We start from the raw sequence: 20,178 nt of genomic DNA, 5'->3' as shown, positions 1-20,178 counted from the left end.
TAGTGTAGAGGTTGTTTAGGGGAGTTTGGGATAGTGTAGGGGAGATCATGATAATGTAAGGGGATGGGACAGGGGTGTCATCAGGTTGGGGGTTTGTTTATTGTATGGTATGATATGTGCTTGGATGTAGTCTGTTAGTGTGTTTAGTACGTCCCTGCTACCAATACTACAGCGATATCATGGCTGGGGACACCAGAAATGGGTGTTACACATTGTCCCCTTGAGGGGAATCGAACCTGGATCTTCGGTGTGATGAGTCAACACTCCAACCACTGGGCTACCTCACCATCCCGTGCATGTAGTGACGATGTCGTCTGTAAGGGGGAGGGGATCATGCCACCAGGGTAGTTACTGAGGTTGACATTAGTAGGTTTAAGGTCAGTACAGGAAGAGTCGTGATAGTTTTATATACGGAGATTATTATAGGTATTTTCACCCCAGATGCAATCTACCATATACTGCAGTAAAAGCATCACTGGGTGGAATCAGGATGAACACATCCTCAAACAGAGACACCATCTTACCAATCATCTGGAACATGCTTCTGTGGGAATTGTCTGAACACTTTATATACATACCATTTCACAACGCTATCAACACTCTCGCAATGTATTTATTGGGACATTGGTCTGAAGCAAGGATGAAATCCATTAAGTTCTGCCATATGTTTGGTAATTTCAAACTTATTCAATTTTCACAACCAGTTTAGCCAAATTAATTTGTCAAGAAGCCTTTACCAAGCTGGGCTTTACAAACTAACACCATTATTACATACATTCCAGAAACATGGCAGCCATAACTCACAGGACTACTCAAATTTGAAATATTTTTATTCACCTTATTTAAGTTTTATTCATAACATCCACATGGCCTCCCTTTCTGTGAAACACGATTGATGAATAAATCTCAGACTGCATAATAGTCATATTTTAACTGCCACATTGTGAGTACGCAGTTGCGAGCAGGTGAGCACACACACAGAACCAAGATGGCCGCCAGTGAATGGAGCACAAAGCCATCCCAAGATGGCCTTACAATTACATCTGGTTCTGTGAGTGCAGGGGCCGCACTCCAGGCTTTATCAACCGCTACGAGGAATTGTGGGAGTGCTCCATCATGACCTGCAACCGTTTTCTATGGCAACAAGTTCAAGCACTTGTTAACATGGCAGATGTACATAATGGACCCAAACCCCACCACATAAATAAAGTCAAAAACAATCTTGTGCAGATCTTCTGTATACTATTCAACACAACTATTTTATTCTTGTAGCCATCTTTCTCCTCATGCCTGATGACTAAAAGGAATCCTCATCAACATAAAGACTGGTTCAAATATCATGCATTCATCTTAAGCCCACCATGACCAGGGTTGTCTTTGAGGATGTTCCCTAGTGTTGTCGATAGGTTGGGATTTTGTCATCCACCGTTGGATAGGATTATTTTGGATAGGTTTAATGATCAGTATTTAATATTTTCCAGAAAATCCATGCATTACCTTAAATTGATATCTCAAAGATATTGTATCTCAATGTTAAATGATCAATAGGTTGTAATGCCTAACAGACCTTACAGCGAACATCATACAACTAAATCATTCACCCAGTCCCTTTTGGTCCTCTTCTCACCTCCAATAACTTTCATTTATCCACCTTTTCAGTTCTCGGGCTTGTGGTTCCTTTAATACTCATGGATGAATACTTTTAGAATGATACGTACTGTATATATAACTTTATTTCCCATACTATTGGTTAGTTTAAAGGCGGTGTTTTGATGATTTATTAAAGTACTTGTGTAGAAAGATTCAATGAGTCACTGAACAAAACGAAACTATACAAACAACTATGGACACTTACAATCCATTAATAAACATAACTATAGGGCAAAAAACAATAATTGAATAAAATCCTTACAATACAAAAAAGTATCTTCACCTCTAATTGCACCCTTTTCAAATCACAATTTTTATGAGCAAAAACAATTATTTATTCAATTTATGTCTTGTCAAATGATCTTTGACAAGTTGCTTAAATCTGAATATTTTACTAAAAAAAAACGTGAAAGAAATATATAATACATAATAACCGATTTTTTGATGTAACATTTCCAAACTTATGTGTTTTGTTCAAACAATCAACACATTTCTCTTAAAAAGAAACTTCATAAGGAATACATTATTAGAAAATAATTTGACTGTCACCAGTGACATAAATTAAATTTTGTTGTCATACAAATTCAGGTGATTGTAAGTATAAGGAGAAAGATGACTCATATATCCCCATAATAGGAATATTATCGTTTACCAAGGCACAAAAATCACAGACACATGATACCTGGATCAGTAGCAATGTTATGGATGAACGTTTAGATCCTAATACCAGCTGAAACCTTTTAACCAACGAATGTTTTCACAGCTTGATTATGAAGGGCATATGAATCATGTGAACTAAATAAACCTTCATCTATTGTTACAAGATGAGTAGCAGCCAAGAAGACTCGGTCTATTTCGCTTCCAAAATCCTACCAAAGACCATGTTGTTATCATACCATATACCTTCGAATGTCCCCCAAGTCATTCCAATGTCTTGAATGACATGACACAACAATGGCGTCAGCTTATACCAATATGTTGCAACAATTTCAATATTTTCTCAAAATACAACACAGATAAATTTGAAGAAATTGAGCTCTTTGTGAATGAAGTCCATGTTATGCGAGTTGACGGACCACGACTATATTCATTGTCAGTTTGGAGTGCAAGGGCAACGCAGATAAATAAACCCCCAAGATAGAGGTCGACCTCCCCTGCTTGCCATCTGACAGAGAGAGTTGAAGTAGAGAGCCATTACGACCCCCCTTGAAGAACTCTCAACACTCCAGCGGACAGATTCAATAGTCTTTCAACAAATATTACTAAATACAGACACTTAAATTATTAATCATATCTTTAACAGTTTTTAAACGTTTGGTGAGATTGTGTTGCTTGAATTCATATCTGGCAATTACAAAAGATTAAGATAAGACAAGATTAACTGGTAAAATATAGTTTTCAAAAGTAACCTTTTTCAAAACTTTTGATGAATTTATGGATTATCAAATTTTGATATGCATGTCTTATCTGTAGATAAGAATTCCATATTGATATTTATCTCCAGTGTCTGACCTTTTAGATCTGACGCAAGACGAATAAGAACAAATAGTTTGCAAAACATATTAAATGTAACATTAAATTAGAACTGGGTTAATGATTCCTGTACTTTAGACATGTTGTCAAGGAAACTCACCTGAGCCAATGGCAGACTATCATCGCTGTCTTCGCTACTCTCTCTACTCGGTGATGACGTTGAGTTTGAACCTGGAGGTGATGCTCCCTGTACTGCAGTCTGAAAGCCGAGGTGAGTGGCCATTTGGGTCTGACTGATGGTTGATAGAGACTGGTGGCTGGAGATGGGGCTTCTGTCGGGTATCACATCATGAAACAAGGTCCCTGTGGAGGCCGCGATGGAGGCGAAGATGTTGTCGGCATTGGTTGCACTTGCCATAACACTGTTAGTGACGTTGATGTCGGGAACGTCAAAGTTCTGAGGTGGGAATTTCGGAGCAATTGGATGCGGACCTCGCATCGACGTTAATGGTGCACAGTCCGCTGTTTGCATAGTCGGCGCCACCGTCAGTGCGGGATTCAAACCCAGATCCAAGTTGGACAACATCTGATGGGAGAACGGCGCCTGGGAGGTGTTCCCAGCATTCCCTGAATCTTGGTCAGAAGCAAGAGGCAACACTGGGAGGTCAAAGTCCTCGTCCCCAAAACTTGGAGTATGGAAAGTCTGCAAAATAATTACAGATGTCAGCAATTTTAATAAACAATTGGCATTGTGGTCAAGAAGATACCAAGCAAATTAAGTGCCCTCATTCAACATCAGCTGGCAGCTATACTGCAGCCATCTTGCAGAGGCCCTCACCGCTAAACCCTGAAATGGATACAATGCCTTATACAAGACATTCAAAAATTAAGAAATAGCTTCAGTACTGTTCAGAATACAGATATTCCTTATTCTGAACACTCTGGTTTACAAGATGAGTGAGTGAGTGAGTTTAGTCTAAAAGCAATATTCCAGGAATATAACAGCAGGGGACACCGGAAATGGGGTTGCGTAGAACGATGCTCATGCTGTTGATCACTGAATTTTCTGGTGCAGACGTGTTTATTTGCAGACCGCTGCCATAAAGTTGGAATATTGCTGAGTGCGGCGTTAAACAACAAACCAACCAACCAAATCAACAGAAATGGGCTTCACCCATGTAGGGAATCGAACCCAGGTCTTCGGAGTGACAAGCAAATTCTTTAACCTCCAGGCTACCATTTACAAGATGGAGAACAAGTATGCTGTGGACAAATTTCCTCCAATATGATCAGATGTCATAACATAATATTTATTTATTTGTTTGATAATAAGAAAACAATAACCAAGCTTACAAAGACGATGTATAAGTTCAAGAGGCTTGTCAGTATGAAACATTAAGTTATAAAGCACATCTGTAATATAAGTAAATGTATTTGTTTCACAGATCAGGCAGCACAAAGAACAATAAATGATTGTCATCTGTATTGTCACAATGATGTCGGAGCCATTACAGTAAGCATGGCTGAATGCTATTTTCATTTCACTTTTTGCTACTTTATTTCTTGCTGCACATGCGTTTTAACATTTTTTTCATCAAAATGGTTGACTCGCATCTGTCATGCAGAACTTTTTCAATCCATTCCACAATAATTTCAAAAAAATTGCAATCAATAACATAAATACTGGCACGCTACCATAATGAATCATCCCTTATATTTTCACTCAGCCTCCTTGAATTCTGAAATAAGTCTGGCAAAAACATCGAACCCCCAAATGAGTCATTGATTTAAAAAACAATGTCAAGGTAAATTATTAGAAAAATTTACAAATTAGTTCAAAAACATTTTTACAGATTCATACGAGAAAATGAAAAACTTATTGATTACACCTTTGCTCTTTTTATCAATAAAACTCTTGAAACAGATAGCAAATATTGAAGAAGGAAAATGCACTGAACCATTGCTATGGCAACGTCTCTCTGGAAAAACACCGGATACTTTAAAATAATAGATACTTATCCTAATAAATATCATTATTACTAAAACGTCTAAACAAAATGAAGCAAGAGTTTCATTGTCCACGTTTGTCATGTTAGCAGAATCAGCCATTAATCCTCAAGCAGGTTTCCAACTATATCGCACAGAGGATCTAACATATTAAAATGCCATAAAGTTTTATGTCTAAAAATCAATACCTTTTCACAATGGACTTTGATTAATCTTAATTACATGTCCGCTCATAAAGGGCTACGTCTCCTTTGTGCTGTAGGCAATCGATACAATAGCAGAGGGAATCTTATTCAATTAATATGAATATTATGGCTCGACTCATGCTCCATTTACAAAATGTTATTGTGATTTATTACATCCTGAAAATTGCTAGAAATTAAAAAAAGCCTATCAAGATGGCAAAATAAAACTTTTGCGCAATTTTTATGCCAAAATCTGATGAAACTGAGTGATAAATTGTGCCAGTAATAACACGCCTTTTGAAAGCCATGCTACCTGACGAGATTTTTACAACTAGTGATTAATGAAGCGCTCTTTGCTTGTCATTCGTCACTTTCTCTAAATTAACATCATCAAAGTGTTTCCTTTCAACCGGGCCTGACTAACCCTCTCAGAGCGTAGTACGACATATCCGGGAACAAAAGCAGTATCTCATCAACGAGAGATTGGTTGTCGACAAGTCATTCAAATCTAACCAACCATTAAAATCATCATTTCTGGCTGCTGGTTACTGATCAGGCTAAAACCAAAATCAAAACATTTCTTGCCCAATTATCGTGATGTGCAAATAGATCAGAGAAATGGCAAAATACGGTGACGCAAGAATGGCTGTCAGTTCCAGCAGGAGCATGGACTCAGTGTTGATGATGATGTGAATTGGATAAATAGCTACCGCTAAACGAGTAGTGTGATCAACGGGCTGATGACATCAAAATGTCCACTGATGAAAACAATGTAAGAGAAGGACAATGCTACTCCTATAATACAACTGAGCAGCCCTCAGCCGTACAAAGACATTTTTTAAAGAGAGCCTACACAAAAAAATGACCTGCTCTAATATGTGAATTAATTTTTGCAAGCCTTCCAAAGCGTTTTTCAATTCTGCCTCATGACTCGTCACGAAGAATAAGAATTGGCACAAAATAAATTGCTGTCATGAAAAACACATAAATATTATTAATATTTTAACCTTTAAATTAATGGCCATTGTTATCGCCCTCTCCAACTAAATGTGTATTTTATTCACAATCCTTCTCCCGATCCCTCATGCTGAACGTCCCCTGACTGTCGATTACTAACCCAAGCCCTCCTTTGTTGTGAACCAGTACCTCAGCTCTTCCCGAATGTATACCAAAACACAGCCCCTACCTTGACAATGAACCTGTACCCGACCCCTACCCGACAATGAATCAGTACTCATAAACCTTCATGAATCTGTGAGCAAGTAACTATGAACCAATACCCATAATTAGCAAGTACCCCCAGCCACTCCTCCGACTCTGTGAACTACTATCGTCAGCACTTCCCCCGATTCTGTGAACCAGAATCTCCAACCCCACCCCTGACTCTGTGAACCACTACCCATGTCCCTCTGCTGACACTGTACCCCTACCCCTCCTCCTCCTGACTGTGAACCAGTACCCCTAGCACCATCCCCACCCTGAGTGTGAACCAGTACCCCTAGCCCCCCCCTCCCGACCCGTGAACCAGGTAGCCCTTGCCCCTTCCCTGACTGTGAACCAGTACCCTACCCCCAAACCAGTACCCCTACCCCAACCCTGACTGTGAACCAGTACCCATAGCCCCTCCCCCGACCGTGAACCAGGACTTCTAGCCCCTCCCATCCCCGACTGTGAACCAGTAGCCCTAGCCCTATCCTTGACTTAACCAATACCCCAACCATTCTCTCTCTGTGAACCACTACCCCAGTAACTCCCCTGACTGTGAAGCAGTAGCCCTAGCGCACCATCCCCACCCCCGAGTGTGAACCAGTACCCCAACCATTCTCTCACTCTGTGAACCACTACCCCAGTAACTCCCGACTGTGAAGCAGTACCCCTAGCGCACCATCCCGACCCCCGAGTGTGTACCAGTACCCCAACCATTCTCTCACTCTGTGAACCACTACCCCAGTAGCTCCCATGAATGTGAACCACTACCCCAGCAACTCCCCTGAATGTGAACCACTACCCCAGCAGCTCCCTGAATGTGAACCACTACCCCAGCAACTCCCCTGACTGTGAAGCACTACATTCATCCCATTCACCTCCCAACAATAAATGACAGCCCCTCCCCTTATCAATTAAAAATATTGAACATCAAAAGAAGAACAAGTTAATCTTTGATCTCACATCCGACTTCAGTAAAAGTTAACAAAGCACCATGGGACTCAAAAATCAAGATTAATGCATTGAAAAACACTTCCCTCTACAAACATGCACAATTTATTGTAATTATCTCCTAATTAAAGACCATAACCAAAAATAATACATCTGTTCAAAGTTTTAATCAGCAAATGTATGGACATTACGGTGAGAGGTACCAATGCAAGCGCTACATCATTCCGGAACAGATGGAACAATTAGTGGTTGTCAACACATCAACGCCACGTTAACACCAGATGGTCGTATCCCCACCTTGCATGTTATTGACCAATTACTGCCAACTTTCCGCTCTGACAGAATATCAAATGAATACAGAGGTGGCACGACAGCCGTAAAACAACACTCTCTGATAACGTCTTAAGTAGTTTCCGTACATTGAGAATTGTGGGAAATGATCAACCTCCGGAATATCCCAACAATATAAAGTGACATAATAACTGTGTCTCCAAGACACTTATATTTATGACATTATCATCAAGTTCCATGTATGGTACACAAAACAGGAGCGCCCACAATGGAAAGATGTGTGTTGCAGTAGTCACCGACAGGGCTGGGACGATTCACAGATACATCACGATACATTTTAGTTTGATACAGCTATCGTATCGTGAACTGGTGTATCAATACAAAACGATACACAACCTTTTTTTTCAAAACAGAGAAAAATCCGCAAGTATGATGGAGTTACTTGTTTGTTTATTACAATAGTGTTACTGTTAACCACAAATACCTTGAAATAAATCATTTTAAATCTTCATGCCGTGTCATTCTTTCAAGGTGTATGTATCGTGATACGCATTGTATCGCAGGTAAAATATCGCGTTACGTATCGTATCGTGACATAGTGTATCGTCCCAGCCCTAGTCACCGTCTGTGACACATTAACATCAGTATGACTGGGTTTTCTTTAACTTGAATAGAACAGATCTTCTGGAGCAGCACCAAGCTGAAATGATGAACGCTCACTTTCACTTGTTCAACACTAATGATACTAAGAAGATGAATTGTGTTGATGTCTTTGAATGGCAATTAGAAGTGATACACATAAACGGTGAGAATTTATGGACGTGAACTTCTTTATTATGAGGAACCGGCATTTAGGAGTATATTCTCACTCCTGATGAAACTGAATATCCACCAGGAGTAAGAATATACTCTGAAACGTTATGATGAAGGAGTAAGAATATACTTTGAAACTTTATCAGGAGTAAGTATATACCCCAAAACATCATGTTCCTCATTAAAAAGAAATTGACATCCATAAATTCTTACCTTTTAATACTATTGATGTAATGGTGACTCTCCAGCTTAGAGGTTCCATGTTGATGTAGAATGGTGACTTTTGTAAAATAACTATATTTGGATCTGGAGCAACTACCCACACATAATCCTGTTTGAGTTTCACTTGTGAACAAGAGGTCTGACGAAGGGTCATGTAATTAACTTCAACTCTGTTTCATGAACCACTCAAAAAGCATGTTCCTGATTTTCCAATCAACAATGGTACATGTGTTTGGGATTCAAATTTCAGCATTTACATAAAAAAACTAAAATTTGATGTCAAAATGTCTCAATGATCTTGACAGGACTTCCTGACAGGGAAAGAGCTGCACTAACCTGTGAAATGTTCGAGGCAATGTTTCCCTGTTAGACACATGTCAGTCAAAGTAAGAGCCAATTCCACAAAATTGATTTTCTTAGCAAAACACTGTTACATTGATTTAATCCTTCCATGAGGTCCAGAGACCCGTCTGAGACACAAACACCAATGTCTCAGCTCATCACAACCGCAGAAAAACCATCAAAGCCAAATACAGACAGAACTGTGAACTTCCTTTTTAGAATCCGAACGAAAGCATAATGTCCTTTTATTATGAGTCTGTCCTATTCTGGAACACAGAGGTCACATTCTGTTGTGTTAAATTCGGCTCACAGGGTTTGTATCAGGATAGACACAGGCAGGCAGACACCAATCAGTCTGACGCCAGTGAAAGGGGTTTTGCATTCTCCATAGATTGTTATTTTACATAAGCCACAAGCGAAAAACTACCTGCGGACTGATTGGATAATCCATTCTGTTTATTGCTAGAGTTGTTCTATTTAGGTCAGTAATGATGAAGGTAATGATGAAGGCAATGATGAAGGCAATGATGAAGGTAATGATGAAGGTAATGATGAAGGCAATGATGAAGGTAATGATGAAGGTAATGATGAAGGTAATGATGAAGGCAATGATGAAGGTAATGATGAAGGCAATGATGAAGGTAATGATGACGGTAATGATGATGAAGGTAATGATGAAGGCAATGATGAAGGTAATGATGACGTCTTCATAATTCGGAAATGTATATGGATATATAACAGAAACTGAAAAACGTTCAGTAAGCTTTATCACCAAAAATCAATTACCTCTTACATGGTTTCAACTTTTAAAGTCCACAGTCTGATATTATTGTGAATATGGTACTAAAAATTTGCAATACAATACACAGTGATGATGAATATGATTTGTCGGATGGTACATCAGTACCACAGAATATGGATACATGGAACCTGGCCACAATAATAATATTACTCCAAATTTTGCATAAATAACTTTGGAAGTAGCGAACATTTAGACACATTTCTGCATTATTTAAGCCACTAACTGAAATAATTTATCTTTGAATATTGCAAATATTGTGAAACATGAAGATTGTGTTTTCATGATAATCTCACATATATGCTGTTTTTCACAACATACATCCACTTATGTACAAGTTCTATTAGTTGAAACTGTTAAGTGTGTTTGTTCTTCTGGTAACAACATTTTACAAATAAACTCCTGCTACAACCTTTCACAATGCTTAATTCAGAAGAATTTGTTTTTTACATTTTTTAACATTGCCAATATTGAATTTCCTTCAAGCAAAACATTTCTCGGCTAAGCATTGAACAATATTTCTTTGAAGTATTCAAACATATTTCATTAAACAAATTACACTTGCAGTCCAAGAAGTGTCAACATTCAAAATGCCCTTCCATCTTACAAATCGACCCTAAAAGCATCATCAGCTGGTATTGTCTGCGTTCAGCCCATGTTGTTTCCTCCTCCAACTGTTGTGATAACAGAGGCATCAAGAAACAAAACATACAAAACCGAAACAAGGCTATTGATCTGCTGCAAGACGACTGTTGAAACCGATTCCACAGAGGTAGCAGAAACACATCCTTTAAACAAAAATAACAGTACAGAAATGATTTTTAATACAACACAAATAGGCCTAAATTGCATTCATCACAAGGGAGAAAAAAACAACAGATCAAAGTGTTTTCATCTTGAAACTATTTCAACTAAAGAGTCTTCAGCTCTTTCCTGTCAGAATAACTAAAAGAGAATACACATAAAACTGTAATAGCCTACTAAATCAAAACACTGAAAGATATTTAGAAACATGTCAATCTTGAAGATCAAAGTACCCAAAGAGAGAATGGCCCATTACCCTTAATTACTAAACACCTCGGTCCTCTAAAAAATGGAGCCTGCTTGCTGTGTTAGGGAGTGAGACAGTGATTGGCCAGAGAGGCCTATGGTTTTATGGCCCTACTTGACAGAACCTTGGCAAATTGGATGTGACCCTGGGGTCACTGGGCTCTGTGCGGTCACTGGATTGTGACTGATGTTATACAGAACCCTGCAGTGGTCAAATAAACAGGACATTAGTTCACACAGACTTGTGATCACGTCTGTTGTACTGGACATATGTCGTGGACTTCCTCAGTAAACATTCACACAATGCCGGCTTTATACAAATAATAATGTGTTTGAAAACACTTATAACCTCTTGAGACCAATATAAATTAAGGCCACAAATATAAATGTTTCTTTTCCTGTGTTTCAGTTTTACTTGGATAATCGTGTTTCTATTTATTTTGAATTTGAGTTTAATACTGTATTCTTCTGTCAGTCAAGCATCTCTATTTGTTAATCAGCCTTTTCTTAAAAATGAATTAAACATGGTGTTTGTTTAGAATTTCCTTTTCATCTACTACTGTATGCCAGAGGCCACCCTTTTTCTGACCACTCTCTGCATGGGAAAATATAAACAGAACGAAAATAATATTGTACTGAAGGATTAATTTAATGAGGTATAAAATGCACTCCAAGAACACTGACAAGAAGAGAACACTGCATGTGTCCAGGGTTCAAAGGTATGAATGGAATAGCAAGCTATTTTAACTCAAAAGTATGATTTTTGAAATAATGAACGAATCTAAAAGATAAAATAGTCAAAGAGACAAGATGCTTTCCATATCCACTACAAATCAAAGAGCAGCTAAGAAACAGTCCAGTCAGTTGTACCATGGCTCAGTACATTCTGTGGCAAGTCTTAGTACAACCTGTTTCAAGATACACTCAGTACTCTTGGAGGTAAAATCTCAGTACATTCTGTGGCAAGTCTTAGTACAACCTGTTTCAAGATACACTCAGTACTCTTGGAGGTAAAATCTCAGTACATTCTGTGGCAAGTCTTAGTACAACCTGTTTCAAGATACACTCAGTACTCTTGGAGGTAAAATCTCAGTACATTCTGTGGCAAGTCTTAGTACAATCTGTTTCAAGATACACTCAGTACTCTTGGAGGTAAAATCTCAGTACATTCTGTGGCAAGGTACAACCTGTTTCAAGATACACTCAGTACTCTTGGAGGTAAAATCTCAGTACATTCTGTGGCAAGTCTTAGTACAACCTGTTTCAAGATACACTCAGTACTCTTGGAGGTAAAATCTCAGTACATTCTGTGGCAAGTCTTAGTACAATCTGTTTCAAGATACACTCAGTACTCTTGGAGGTAAAATCTCAGTACATTCTGTGGCAAGTCTTAGTACAATCTGTTTCAAGATACACTCAGTACTCTTGGAGGTAAAATCTCAGTACATTCTGTGGCAAGTCTTAGTACAACCTGTTTCAAGATACACTCAGTACTCTTGGAGGTAAAATCTCAGTACATTCTGTGGCAAAGTGTTAGTACAACCTGTTTCAAGATACACTCAGTACTCTTGGAGGTAAAATCTCAGTACATTCTGTGGCAAAGTGTTAGTACAACCTGTTTCAAGATACACTCAGTACTCTTGGAGGTAAAATCTCAGTACATTCTGTGGCAAGTCTTAGTACAACCTGTTTCAAGATACACTCAGTACTCTTGGAGGTAAAATCTCAGTACATTCTATTGCAAGATTTCAGTACACTGTGGGAAGATTTCAGTACTCCAACCCTGACTATATTGATGCTTCTGTTTTCATACAGACATAAACTACACTTTCTTCAGAAACACACCAAATACATTGACCAAACGATTATTACAACAGCTACAATAATTGTGACTGACCTTTGGGCGTAATGGACAGAGTTTGGCTTAAAAAACAGCTTCCAATATCTCAGCAATTCTATCTCACCCACCCACAAGCTTACAGCACTCAGTTTCTATTGCAGGAATCCAACCCTTGTGTTCTGAGGAGCAAACCCTTTATCCACTGGACTAACAGCCTCCAATAAACTGACTGCCCTGAACTAGTTCTCTGCCACAGACGGCTGCTGAACGGCTGTCGTCCGGCAGCTGACAGTCGGGATAATTAATAAGGAAATGCATATCAGTTCCATGTCTGATCAGGACAATCAATACAAAGAGGCAACAAGGCTTTGATTTCCTCTCGGTTAACTGTCTTGTGTGTGCTGTTCAGGCCAAGATGAGTGGCTGACCACATATCGGTCAGACTGGACACTCAATAGTCGGCAGGAACAAAAGAAACTGACCATCTTGGCAAACAAGATGGCAGCCCTGAGTGGCCATATTGATCAAGGATAATTCATTCCCAGAAGTCTCTCAGGAAGCTGATTAGTGTTATTATTCATCATATCAACACCATAACAAAAATAGGAAGTCCAGTTCTTGGTGGGCAGAACAGATGTCATTTGGAATAATCTCGGTAATCTTGTACAGATACTGTTTATCTTCAGTTAATATATAAATAATGATGATTGAAGTTCTGTGTTCAATATATCTACGAAGGACAGGTGTTGTTCCACATAGCAATTTTAACATTAAGACTGCCGTAAGTCAACTATAAAATGAAGGACATATGATCAATCTTAGCGCTAAGATTACTTTAGAGAATGAGGCCGACAACATTTTCCTACATGAATTGAAGTAATATAATTTAGATGCTTACAAATACTATTTAATCAGCAGAATATTTAGTATTTATCTACCAATTATTTTATATTCTAAGATCTGTACTTTGTATAAATGACCATTGAGGGACATCTTGCAAATATGCAAACTTATATTTAATTAAGTAAATAGACTATTACGCCAGTTTTGTAATCTCCCAGTCATCAGAGAGTAGAAGAAATGGACTTGATATATTCTATAGCAAGGAGGGAGTTCTGCTTTAAAATATATAAAGACTCGAATGAAGTTCATTAACTATCTACCTGGTACGGTTTATTTCTGGTTTAAAGAACCAGAATGATGTTGACATATTCCATGGGAAGCAGCAAGATAATGTGATTGAAGTCATGATAATGATAAAATTGGGACATGATTCATACGGAATGAAAACATTTATCACATTTATATATTCCATGTGCATTAACTCTGTCATACAGTGTTTACAAAACTATTCTCCATGGACACAGTCATCCCCCAATGGCCGCTACGTCCATTTACCAAACAAAGGTCAGGGCAATAAAACATTGGCATCACATCATCCACATTCCCCAACTTATCAAATGGCATTCCGTCCTTTTGTCATTAAGGTTGTAGCTGGACCTAATTACGTCAAATATGCATAGATATTGCTGGCATAATGCTTATAGTAGCCCTATTAACACGCGGGTATCGATTCCATGGACTGCAGTGCCCCCTGGGAGATGATATCAATCATGATGAATTGATGGTCATTAATGAACAAGAGTTGTAAAGATGTGATGAAGATCGCCACAGGTCAGGCTGGATTGGCCGATATTCTATTGACTTCCGTATAATTGATGAGATAGCAATTACTGACATTCAGTCCCGATGTACTTATGTTGGAAGTGCCGGCCTGGGATGGATGAATGAGGATTCGGCCTGGTCAAGATGATTGTTGGGAGACATAAGACATATTAAAGACATGATGTTCTGCAACTGGGAGGAGGCGGGATAGCCTAGTGTTTAAAGCATTCGCTCATCGCACTGAAAACAGGGTTAGATTCCCCGAATGGGTACACAGTGTGAAGTCCTTTTCTGGTTTCCTCTGCTGTGATATTGCTGGAATATTGCTAAAAGCGGCGTAAAACCACACTCACCCACTCACTCACTCACTCAGCAACTGGATACCTAATTGAACAATATCAGATATTTCAGAAAACATTCCCCAGACATTGAGTGGGGTAAACATCTAGTTGAACATTGTTAAAGTTTTATCATGATTTTACATCAGGGCAATCGTTGAAGTTACATCACAGCACGTCAGGTTGACGTGGGAGGAGAGTCTGAAGGGATGCAGGACAGTGACGTTTTCAACCTTGGTGAAACCCACAAACATGAGCTGATAAACCAGGTCAGACCGGGATTTGAACCAATGATTGTTATATTCTAAAATCTTCATATCAGCAAACATTTTGTGTGACTGAATGGATTTGATTTGATCTGTTTTTTGTAGTATTAAAACAATATAGCAGCTGGGTTAGAGAGTAGGCAAACTGACTACTCATTTTATTACAACTCATTATAGGATTAGACTAAAAGAGCTTTTTGATCTCGCATGTTACAGACTGAATGTCATCAAATCCCATCTTGAAAATTCAGGGCGTAAACATCTTTTATTCTCTTAATTCTGTAATGATCAAAGAATCTACTACAAACTCACACAACTAATATGGCTTCTAGCGGAACTAAATAAACAGTTACAAAATAATTCCCAGTACACATAAACCAGAAAAAACCCAGCTCCATTAATCTTCAGAGTCTAACATCCTCAGGGTGCAGACTCTTATTAATAAAACACAACCAATTACTTTCTTTCAGGTCCATCCATGCTATGTTATATTCTCGTCTCGTTTTGTGAGAATCTTATGAACTCCCATTCTTCTCATTTCAACAACGGAAGGCTACTTTATCTCGGAGATGAAACATCGCCATGCAAAAGGAATGTCAAAAGTAATCAGTTTTAGCAGGGTTAAATCAATGCCTTCAAATTAGCCATGGGAGCAGAGCCAAATAATCAGAACTAACACTGCGAACAGATAACGGCATGAACTGGTAATACGAGGGACTGAGCTAATATTTGAGGTGAGATCAGCCATAAGAGAGAGGAAGTCCTTCCCAGAATGCATTGGCACAAAGCACTCATGAAATTTCCATGTAATTAATACATAAGACTGATTCACACATGGTCTGAAAGAAAGAAGCAGTAATGCGATCAGAATATACAGGACAAACAAAACGGAGAAAAGATAGCACTCAGTGATCATAAAGTGTCATGGCTTCATCAGCCAAATTATTTTACTCAACATTTCAATAGACAAGAGCTTATTGTTTGGTTTGGTTTTTGTTCAATGACATGCTCAGCAGTATTCCATCGATATGACTGAAATATTCAAGCTTTAAAAAATCCAATGATTGACATCATAAGCATCAATCTACACAATTAGGATGATGCCATGGGTCGCCAAGTAACCAAGGGTAACCACCTGCTCCAGCATCTTCACTAATAATACCATATTTGAAATATGTTCCTGGTTTTTCCAAAATAGAGAATTTGGATAGCTTCTTGAGTTTTACTGCCAGATGCTCTATCCACTAGAACTGGTTGAGTTGAGTTGAGTTGAGTTGAGTTGAGGTGAGGTGAGGTGAAATTGGGTTTAACGTCGTGCTTGAGAATATTTCGCTCATATGACGACATGCATACGTGTGTATGTGTGTGTGCGGCTGCTTGTACTAGCCCAGACTGAAGCTGGTTTTATAGTGCTAGCCCACTGAGATACCATGCCGCAGTGAAGCATGAATACCCCACTCAGACACATTATACCCCACTCAGACACATTATACTGACTCCGAGCCGACCAGTCCTTGTTGTACCCATTAATGCCGAGCGCCAGGCAGGGACCAACAAGTACCATTTTTTAACGTCTTTTGGTACGACGTGGCCGGGGATCGAACCCGCGAGAACTGGGAGATGGTCCAGATTTACTATATATCCATTCTTGTCAAGGTCAGTTGATGGCCTGCTACTAATTTCTTTCCCTCTGCTAACAGTTAACCCTACGTGTTATTTCCCTCTGCCAACAAGTTAACCCTGCGTGTGATATTTTCTTCTGTTCAAAGTATGATATATCATTTCACTCATGCAGGTCCACCCAACTCATTCTGTACATCATACCCATCACAAATACATATGTACATAATGCCCAGTTATTGAACCAGAATATTTCGTGAAATGATACTCCATTCACCAACCGTATTAACATTGCCTCGGGACATCAACAGGTTCATCAATAACAAAAGCAGATGATGTCCAGATGTTCTACAGTTACCTGTGCATACAGGTTAATTACAGGTAACTCAGGCACCTGTACCTGTGAGATGCAGGTTTCCACCTGTCTGATGACCTGAAGCACTGACTCTTGAAGCAGCCCACGACATGCTTCACTGATCACAAGTTACCTGACCTTTCACCTCTGACCTGGTACAAGTTCAACATGAGTCATTGAATCAAACCCAAAGAATAAAATCTGGATAAACACAGACATTATGGCAAATCTTGACCATTGATTTCCCTTGCAAGAGGACGGGTATTTTTCTTAAAATAAGAGCCAAAGAACCTTGTAACAAAACAATCACATCCCTACGAATATTGTGGGTCTGTGTTAACGTCGTCCAGGACTTACAATCACATGTACACTGTGGAACAGGACCCAGTGCTTAAATCAGAGCCAGGTGAGCTACACTAAGGATTTGTCCCCTTTATAGTTTCAAATCAGTTCTTGCTGCAATTCAGACAGAAATATGGGAAGGGTTTGAAAGTAAAGTTAGAAGGTTGGTTTATTGGTTTGCTTGTTGTTCAACGCCGCACTCAGCAATATTCCAGCTATATGGCGGCTGGTCTGTAAATAATTGAGCCTGGACCAGACAATCCAGTGATCAACAGCATGATCTACGCAGCACACGTATCAATTCAAAACTATATATATAGTAAACTATGTTTATAACAAACATGCTTATAGCAACATGACGGATATAACATACTTTTTTTAGGTCCCAGCAACTTGCTGTTGTACACTGAAGTATTATTGCATATTATCAATTTTGATTAAGAGAACTGAAATTAGTGGTCCCCTTGAGTTCATTACAACTGAAGTTTACTCAGTTTCTAACTCTGCAGGAGTCTACTCAAGCTTTTATTTAACATTTAACATATCACTCAACCTGATATTTACATATTTCCCTGATACACAAAACTCATTCTCATGACACATCAAGTGTACATTTAAACAGAACCACATATCTGATTGTCCCTATTAAAAGTTGAGTAGTATATGTTCACTGATATACACTCATGCTGAGCGTGTTGTTCAGCATCATCCATGTCCTCAGCACCTCTCTCAAACCTGTAAGAGCTGAAATTAGTTTATCACATATGATATATCAAAGACACATCAGTTGAAATTATGCCCTAAAGCCATCACCATGTATCTGATCAGACTCGTCTCACGTATCAAACACTTCCCCTCATCAGCACTGACTAATGTCTTTCTGCTGCCTCTGATTACAGCGCTTACACCCACAATAAACCCTCATATACCATGGCTAAATTTTAGTTTTTGGAAGCATATCAGGTTGCAGTGTTGTTTCCATGGTAGCAGAAAATTTAAATCTGCTAAAGCAAGTCCAATAAAGAATGCTGTCTAATTCATGACCCTATCATCTCATACATGTATGTGCATGGATTTCAAATACCAACATTAATTAATTATTAGCAATAACGGAGCAGTGTCCCAATCCACAAAGCGTTCGTAGCACTGCGACATGCGTACACCTATGTTAAACTGTGGAATTACAAGTGAGTGAGTGAGTGAGTTTAGTTTTACGCCACTTTTAGCAATATTCCAGCAATATCAGGGCAGAGGATACCAGAAATGGGCTTCACACATTGTACCCATGTGGGGAATCAAACCAAGGTCTTCAGCGTGACGAGCGAACGCTTTAACCACTAGGTCTTCAGCGTGACGAGCGAACGCTTTAACCACTAGGCTACCCACTGTTCCAAAGAATTAAGACAGGTCATGATGTTACGAATGCTTTGTGGATCTGGACCTTGATTTAGATTTAGAATTTGAATTATAGGGGGTATAATACAAAATATGTTAAAGAACACCAAAAAACTAATCTGTCATGGCTAATTGACGTCAATGTAAAAGAATCAGTGTTCCTTACCTTCCTTTGAGCAGTACATGTTTATTGTTATTAACACTAGTGTTGGGAATTGGTTAAAATCTCATATTTGATGATTGGTTCATTACAACCGATTAATCATCGAAAATAATTGGTTATCGTCATTTAGGGAATGTTCCTGGTTATTTTTGTTAATGCTCAAATAAGGGAAAAAAACCATGTAGTTCTTTAGGTTTATATGGTGCAAAATTTCATATCTTTAAAGGATGACAAGTATGTAAGGAACATAAATTTCTTAGAGTCTTTAAGATATATTCAATCATGACTTGGAACGAGCTTGTAGTGCTTATGGAATGTAACAGACAAATCCAACCTTGTGAAATATATTGTTTATGAAAACAAGTGTTCCAGAATTGTTTGTGTTCGATTATGAGAAAACATGATCGATTGCTTGGTCGTATAGTCACTGTGACCAATCTTCGATTACTTCAATTAATCGGACCACCACTAATTAACAGCACTACACTTTCAACTCATCCAAATTGTCACTACATTGGTTAAGCATCTCCCCAAAACACCCCATCCCAAATTGAAGGAAACTTATCCCACATTAATCTTTTTAGCAGCTCCATTACAGAAACCAAACACTGAAATGACTACCATGAGTGGGTAATCCATGGCCTGTCTGCCTGGCCACCATTGTGCTCACACATCCATTAATGGTTGATTAACAGATTGATCTACGGATGAACACAATAGCCATTCGGATGAACACAATAGGCTTTCGTAATGAACATGCCCTCTAGCTGTAAGGGATATAGATATTATACAACAGTAAGAAGTGTTTAGTTACTGGCCACCTCAGTCTAGGGCTGGACATCTGTCCACCTCAGCAGGGATTTGTTAGCTCCCTTGTTACAATAATCTCAGGAACATATGTTTGGTGCTTTAATGACACATGGGGACTTCATGATAATGCCCAATTTACACATCATTAATATTACATACTACTATCCAAACAACTGAACAGGTGACATAATGTTCCCATTGTGACAAGGCAGTGGTTATAAGATTAGACTTTTTTGGTTAGTTTGTATAAATGGTTACTGTTTTCAAATATAGTTTATAAAGTACATTAAACTTTTCGTACACAAAATTTGTTTCTCTGCTTGTTGTAAATTGTTAACAGATATAAATTTATGCTAGAGATATAAGACAGTGTTGCTTGGAAATCCTAGGGTCCT

At 38.7% G+C, this 20,178-nt stretch overlaps 1 protein-coding gene across 5 annotated transcripts in view; it reads right to left on the bottom strand.

The window, feature by feature from the left end:
- The window catches only part of LOC124254264 (TOX high mobility group box family member 3-like), a 145,437-nt gene that overhangs the window by 8,940 nt on the left and 116,319 nt on the right, over positions 1 to 20,178 (bottom strand). For all 5 annotated transcript variants that reach the window (XM_046688178.1, XM_046688179.1, XM_046688177.1 and 2 more), the window contains one exon: positions 3,284 to 3,826. In XM_046688178.1, the coding sequence (XP_046544134.1) occupies positions 3,284 to 3,826 (543 nt within the window). The remainder of the gene's footprint in view (positions 1 to 3,283; positions 3,827 to 20,178) is intronic.

This window comes from Haliotis rubra, unplaced genomic scaffold (genome assembly GCF_003918875.1).
Source record: "Haliotis rubra isolate DU_JTF1 unplaced genomic scaffold, ASM391887v1 Scf57, whole genome shotgun sequence".
NCBI lineage: Eukaryota > Metazoa > Mollusca > Gastropoda > Lepetellida > Haliotidae > Haliotis > Haliotis rubra.
The sequence above is the reverse complement of the archived record's forward strand: the minus strand, read 5'-3'. Positions and strand labels throughout refer to the sequence as shown.